The sequence below is a fragment of the Sorex araneus genome, chromosome 1 (genome assembly GCF_027595985.1).
Source record: "Sorex araneus isolate mSorAra2 chromosome 1, mSorAra2.pri, whole genome shotgun sequence".
In the NCBI taxonomy this organism is placed as follows: Eukaryota; Metazoa; Chordata; class Mammalia; order Eulipotyphla; family Soricidae; genus Sorex; species Sorex araneus.
The window spans coordinates 384606083-384613802 of record NC_073302.1 but is presented as its reverse complement, the minus strand read 5'-3'; the positions used below and the strand labels follow the sequence as shown (position 1 = coordinate 384613802).

Below are 7720 nucleotides of genomic sequence, written 5' to 3'. Positions count from 1 at the left end.
AAGCCCCAACCCCTCATGCTTGGGGATTTAACTAGGCTGTAAGAGTGGGCTGGGGCCCGGCGAGTTCCAGTGCCAGATCTAGAGAAGTTAGATCAAGATCCAGATCCAGAGAGAGAAAGAGAATGAAGTAGCATGGGGGAAGAAGAAGCAGAGAGAGAGACGGGAGTGTATAGAGAGGAGATTGGAATAAACTGCAACTGAGACCAACCAGCCTGGCCCTTGTTCCTTCCTTCACCTGCCTCGTCATGGCCATCAACCTTCCCGGGGTTGGGGAAGCGGCTGGAGACTACCGAATGTGGGCGGCGGGAGAGATAGAGTACTGCTGCCCTGTGCCCAGTGTGGTGCTCCCCTTCCTTTTTTGTGTGTTTACACACTTGGCCAGTTGTATTACTTTATGAATTATTTCTATTGTTTAGTCATTGGAATGGAGCGATAGCACAGTGGATAGGGCATTTGCTTTGAACGCGGCCGACCTGGCTTCAATTCCTCTGTCACTCTCGGAGAGCCCGGCAAACTACTGAGAGTATCCCACCCGCACAGCAGAGCCTGGCAAGCTACCCATGGTGTATTCGATATGCTAAAAACAGTCACAAGTTTCACAATGGAGATATTACTGGTGCCCGCTCAAGCAAATCGATGAACAATGGGATGACAGTGTACAGTGCTACAGTTTATTCATTAGAAAATAGGTTGTTTGTCATTACCTTATTAACTATATTGCATGACATGCATAACTTATGCATGTTACATTATTCTTACTATATACTCTTAAAGATTTTTTCCTAGTGGTTGACAAATTAAGCCCATGAACCAATATAACCCGCTGGTTGTTGTTATTTTTTTCTTTTAAATTTTCACTTTGGAACAATTATAAACTAACAGAAATTTGCAACAGTAGTACTGAATGATGCATGTAGCCTTGACCCAGCTGTATTTTACATAGTTACAGTTCAGTATCAAAGCCAGGTAATTTATATAGGTACAATATGAGGTACAATATGTGTGTGTTGTATGTGTGTGGTTTTTTCAATTCTAGATGTTATTACCACCTCAACCAAGACACAGAACTGTTTCATTATCATGAAGATTCCCCTTATGTTACCTCTTTATGGTCACAAGCATGCCTAGACTATAACCATCCCAAACTCATAACCACTAATCTGTTTTACATCTCTGTAATTTTGCCATTTTGAGCATGCTATATATAAGTGGAATCATAGAGCATGTGACCCTTGAGATTGACTTTTTTCACTCAGCATTGATGCACGCTCTTGAGAGACATTCAAATTGTTGCATATATTAAGATTTGTTTATTTTTATTGCTGATTTTAATCCATGATTTGGATATATCCACCATCTGTCTAAAATAGTCTATGAGTTCAAAATGATTTCTACATTTGTAATGACTAAAAAAAACTGAAAGATGAATAATATTTTTGTAATGTGAAAATCATCTGAAAGTCAAACTTCAATACCCATAAATATTTTATTGTAATGCAGTCACACTCTACATCAGGATCCTCTGAAAGCTGGATTATGGATTCACCACCAGGATCTCACCATTCTACAAGGAAGTAATCATCAACTTAAAGAGAGAGTTTCAGCAGGATGATACCATTTCACTGAAACTCTTCAGTGCCACCCTTGAGAATGTCATGTGGCGACTGGAATGGGAAGGAATGGGAGTGAAGATAGACGGTCGGCAACTACACCACCTCCGCTTCACTGATGACATCGTTCTAATAACCCCAAACATTAGCCAAGCGGCACAAATGCTGGCCGACTTCGACCGAGTCAGTCGAAGTGTATGAAAAGGTTGGACTGCAACTGAATCTCACCAAGACAATGTTCATTAAAAATGAACTAGTCCCTGACGTTCCATTTACTCTCAATGAAACAAACATCTCCGAATGCAGCAGCTACATATACCTGGGTCAAGAACTCAACATGAGGAACGACCTGGTGCCAGAACTGTGCAGGAGAAAGAGAGCAGCATGGAATGCCTTCAAGAGCATCAAAGAAGTAGTTAAGAGGACTAAGAACCTCTGGCTCCAGGCACATCTTTTTGACTTCACCGTTCTTCCTCCACTAACATACGCCTCAGAGACCTGGGCCCTACAGAAACAAGATGAGAACACTATTTGGGTCTCCCAAAGAGGAATGGAAAGAGCTATGCTTGGATTATCATTTTCACTCAAGTGAGAGAAGGAATCTGGAGTTTCGACCTCCATTGACAATCAAGAATCAGGACGCTGTCTCGTTTTCCAAGCCGTCCGAAAATCAGATGGGCCGAACACATAATGTGATTTAGAGATGACCACTGGACTAGAGCTATTACAGACTGGATTCCACAGAACATCAAAAGACCGCATAGACGTCCATCTATGAGAAGGTCAGACTTCTTCGTCAAAACCCTGAATGAATACTTTGAGGCTCTTCATGTTCCTGGAGCGAGCAGATACCATTGGGCTACACTACCACTCAACAGGGACAAATGGAGATGTTACTGGCACCCACTCAAGCAAATCTAAGATCAATGGGATAACAAGTGTTACAAGTGATACATTCACACTCATTTGTTTGTGTACTTTCTAATCTATAGCTGCTTTCACAGTACAGTGGCAGAGTTATGTAGTTATGTCAGTGACAACTACCATGATGAGTAAATAAAACCATAACAGAAAGTCATGCCTTGACTTTCAAGTCTTATCTTCATTGCCACCTACCTATTTGGACTTCTGGGCTTCTCCCAATAGTTAGTGGAATTTCCACATATTCAGTATATTACTTTACTTTGCTAAGGGAGAGTCTTTTGTCTCTTAAAGTGTCTATTTTAAATTGTGTTTATCAGAGCCTTAGTTCCCATTTTATATTGGATACAGAACTTATCAAAAATATTTATAATTCTGGAATTTCAGGGCTCTGACAGCATGCATTGTAATACTTAGCAAATATCACAAAGCATTACAGAGAGGCAGTATAGAAAAGTCAGTGATCTTAGGAAATTTATTTAACCTCCATTAAAGTCAGCTTCATAACTATAAACCTTTTATTAATACTGATTCCATGTTAAGAATGCATAGCCAAAAGGCATACTTCTATTTATATTTTAAAGCCCAGAAGTTTTACCTTCTATAGAAAACCTTATCCAACAATAGTGATAAAAGATGCTCACCTCATTTCTTTCCCTACCTCCATTTTTATTAAATTTCTGTGAGATATAGTTACAAGTTGTTCATGATTTTTGGGTTTCAGTCATCTAATGTTCCAATACCCAACCCTTTGCCAGTGCACATTTCTCACCACCAACGTCCCCGGTTTTCCTTCCTCCTACACCCTCAACCTTCTTCCATGGCAGACACTTCTCTCTCTCTCTCTCTCTCTCTCTCTCTCTCCCTCTCTCTCCCTTTTTTCCTTTTAGGCATTGCAGTTTGCAATACAGGTACTGAAAAGTTATTATGTATATCATTTTTCCTCCTTTCAGCACTCAGTTCTTGTCCAGATTATCATTTAATTTCCAACTATCGTTGTCATCATGGCCTCTTCTCTGTCCTAACTAGACTTTTTTTTTTTTTAGAACCAAACACACTTCATTTAGTGCCAGGAATTTAAGCAGAAACCTGAAGTGCAACCAACTGATTCACACAGTAGTAAATACAAAGTAGAACAATAATCTTAGCTCGAGCTATCTGGTGAAATGTCACACAAAAGCTCAGTCACTGCAAACAATGGTTTTCTGGCTGTGACCACAATGGTTATCTAGCGTAGAGTCATATTAAGGGGTGTGGAAAAAGTGAGCACCACTTCTCACCATGATCTCCCTCATACTGCCACTCTACCTCTGCCACCATATTGGATGCAGCAGAGATTACCCAATAATAAGTAAAGGGCAGCACTATAACTACAGCCAGACTCACCACAGTAGTATCACCTGTGGCTCTAACCTAGATCCCCCCCATACAGGAATCTAGCTCTGGCAGTGGCAGCTGCAAAGGGTAATAGGACCTTCTGGTGAATGAAGTTGAATGAATGAATGAATGGGTGAGCTGCATGGGGTCACTTGCAAAGGGACCAAAAAGATAAGGAAGCAACTCATTCAAGCAGATGTTTCTGACATCTAACTCCCAAATCTGCCAGCTGCGCCAGGGGAAGTCATTTCCCAAGGGAGAGAAGTAATGGGGTGGGAGGTCATATCCTTAGTATCAAGGCTTTTTAGGAGTCATGGCGTTAAGGCACAAGGCTCCTGAACCTCCTCTCAACCACCACCCCCTTCACTCTTTCTACTCTCACTCCTTGTGCTTCTTCTTGTGCTTCTTCTTCTTTTTCTTCTTCTTTGCTGCCTTGCTGTCTTTTGATGAGTGTCTTGCCCTCTTGCCTGTATCACTCTCAGAGTCTGAGCTGTCAGAGTCAGATGATTTCCTGTCTCTGTGTTTCTTTTTCTTCTTTTCCTTCTTTCTTTTTCTAGAAGAATTCCTTGTAGGGTCAGGCTTCTCTAACTCTGCTGACTTTGTCTCTTCCTTCTCTTCTTCCTCATCAGGTATCAGAGAGTATTTGGTCCCTCCTGGTTGCATGAAGCAATCCTTTGCAAAGTGCCCTTTACATCCACACTTCTTGCACGTAGTGTTCAGGACAGCCTCGAGGGTGATCTTCTGTCCAGTGTAATCCTGGAATGACCGCCTCCGCCTCTCTTCTTGCTCAATGATAACATTGTTGGGATCGAGGTCTTTTCCAGTCCCTTGGTTGACAACTTTCATGGAGAGGGATACTTTTATTCTATCATTTTTCATCTCTCAGCCAATAAGCTTCACCCATACTTTATCTCCAACATCTACAATCTCAGAGGGCTTATCCACACGACACGATGACATGTGAGTTCGATGGACCAAACCTTGCTTCCGACAGCCTGGGATTTTGATAAAGGCTCCATAATCTGTCACCATAGCGACCTCTCCTTGGAAAATAGTATAGAGGGCAGGCAAGTTTTCCATGGTCTCAGGTCTTCCTGAATTCATCCTTAAATGTTTTATGGTTCCTCCATTTCTCTTCTGTTAAAGCTAATTCAAGTGCCCCGTCTTCAACTCCGGGTCTCAGCAACGCTGCCTGTCCTAACTAGACTTATCCTTCCCCCAGTTGTGGCAAGCTTCCAAGTGTGGGTCAGTCCTCCTGGCCATTGTTTTGACTGTCTTTAGTTATTAGTATTCAAACTTTTTTTGTGTGTGCTATCATTCTAGCCATATATATACTATTATATTACATTATATTAAATTATATCATATATTCATTGTATATTATATTATATTATACATATGGCTATATGGCTGGAGCGATGGCACGTAGGGCGTTTGCCTTGCACACAGATGACCTTGGTTTGATTCCTCGGTCCCTCTCATAGAGCCCAGCAAGCTACCCAGAGTATCCGGCCCGCATGGCAAAACCTGACAAGCTACCCATGTCATATTCAATATGCCACTATGCCAAAAACAGTAACAACAAGTCTCACAATGGAGATGTTACTGGTGCCTGCTCGAGCAAATGGATGAACAACGGGATGACAGTGATACAGTGATACATAACTATAAAATTGAATGTGTCACAACTTACTTGTTTCCTCAAGTTTCTGTTCTTTTACTTTTATTTTATTTTATTTCCTGGCTAGATGTAACCATGTTGCTGATCTTTGAGAAACAACCTGTGAGCAGACTTGATATGTGTAAGAAGAGGTTATGGAGATGGGATGGAACTTAATTTTGGATTACACAAGATGCTCCAGGGTAGCTAAGCAGCAAGACAAAAAGTGCCAGAGTCCCTGAAATAGAGCTGACATATAAATTCTGGAGCACAGTTTGTGGATTCTTTTAAGAGAAAGAAAGGAAATCTTGTCTTTTTAAGTATCAGTACTCTTACTGGATAAAGCTGAATCTTTAACTTTTAAGGATTGCTAAAAGGAATATTTCATAAACAAATCAGATGTGTGGAATGGATTATGCAAATAATTTTTCTTTTCTTTCTAATTTCATTGCTTATTGCTGTATCTACCATATACAGATGTACAGAGCTATACTCAGAGGAGGCATTTCATAACCAGTTATGATAAGATGGGTATTTAGTCAGTGGCAGAGCACATGCTACGCATGTATAAGGTCCTGGGTTTGATCCCCACCATCACCCAAATGTACAAATGATGAATTGAACTGATTTAAGCATTCTGAATTAAAGATGGATTTCAGCCTTCACACCTTAGATACTTGGCAAAATATATACCATGGTTTATATTTCTAAATGAAGGAGGCTAACATTCATTCATGTGCCTGATTGGGGAGGATCCCTACTGTTAAGTCTGAATTATTTTTGCAAGAGTTTGAAATTGGTTTATGTTGCCTTTGAAATCCCAGGCATTAAATTCCATCTACTGTGCCCACTGAGGTTCCATGTGGGTCTCAGCAGGCAAAGCTGTAAGGCAGACTTGATAGTTATTGTGTGTTCAGGGGAAGCTGTGCTGTGGTTAATAGCAGCCCCAGCCATTGCCCATCATAAATCATAAAAGCTCATCCAGGGTCTATCCTGCCAAGCATGACTCCACAGACCCTTTTCCTTGCATTTTCCATGGCTCCAAAAGGAAAATACCCTATCCTAGATTCCTAAGTTTCTGGGGAGAGGAAAAAAAATGTGGAAGACATGCCATATTTACTGAGATCCTTTACTCAGTGGGAAATTTGAATTTTCTGAAAAGCCAAAAAAAAAACCCTATGCAGAAATTACAGATGAGACACCCCACCACACCACCACCCACTGCACAGCTCTGGTTTTAGAATGAGAAGTGCAACCCAATACATTTATATTTGGGAACTAAAAGAAAGGAGACCTTTCTGGTCCACACTGTAATAGCTCGCCGTTTAGCTTTCAAAGAATCAAGGGACTAGTTCCTTCTTAATTATTCTCATCAGCTGCTGAGAATTAAGAAGGGGTGGTCAAGAAATAAGACAAAGCACTTTACTGTGTTAGTAAACAGAAAATTTGGCATAGTAGCATCATAACAATTTAACATTTGCTGGATAGAATCAGCTGCTTTTCTAATCAGCTTTACAGAGTGGTGTGAGAAAGAAATATGCAGTTGAAAATAAACAATTGGAGTTCAATGCTCATGTATTTTTAAAAAGGACATCAGCAATCAAAATTGCCCTAAAGAAATGTAGCTCAACCATCTTGACCACAAAGAAGGAATCATCATGACCTTATATTTCTGTCTTGTTCTGGTGCCCCTAAAAAAACCACATCTGTTGTTTGTTTGTGTGTGTGTGTGTGTGTGTGTGTGTGTTTGAGAGTCTCCTAACTAACCTCCAAAACCCTTTTTCTGGCTGAGGTTCAGACCTTGAAGGGGAGTAGGCAAAGAGAAATCCTAGATGACAGAATGGTTTGGCAAATCATTTCAGCACTGAGCAGAAATTATGAATTTGGAAATGGAGAAAGGAGTTGGGAGATGTGGGAAGCACAGCTCTTCAAAATGAGATAGCTCAGCCTCAGTGGCTCCTGATGCTGGAAAGTTGGGAAACCATGTAGTTTCATAAACATTGCCTTGAATATTGAAAACAATGAACCAGTCCCTAAGTTATTTATGCTACTCTATTGAAAGTTTTCTTTTGTGCACATTAAAAGCTCTTATTTATATTATCTCACTCAATTATCAAAGAAAATATTGCATAGATTTGTTGTCCCCATTTTA

The 7720-nt window shown here is 40.6% G+C and overlaps 1 protein-coding gene across 1 annotated transcript; it reads right to left on the bottom strand.

The window, feature by feature from the left end:
• Positions 1-3562: 3562 nt before the first annotated feature.
• Positions 3563-5094, bottom strand: LOC101541578 (zinc finger CCHC domain-containing protein 17-like). Its single transcript, XM_012935880.2, is given in 1 exon segment — positions 3563-5094. A coding segment is annotated over 1 exon segment (726 nt). The 5' UTR covers positions 5013-5094; the 3' UTR covers positions 3563-4286.
• Between the last annotated feature and the right edge of the window lie 2626 nt (positions 5095-7720).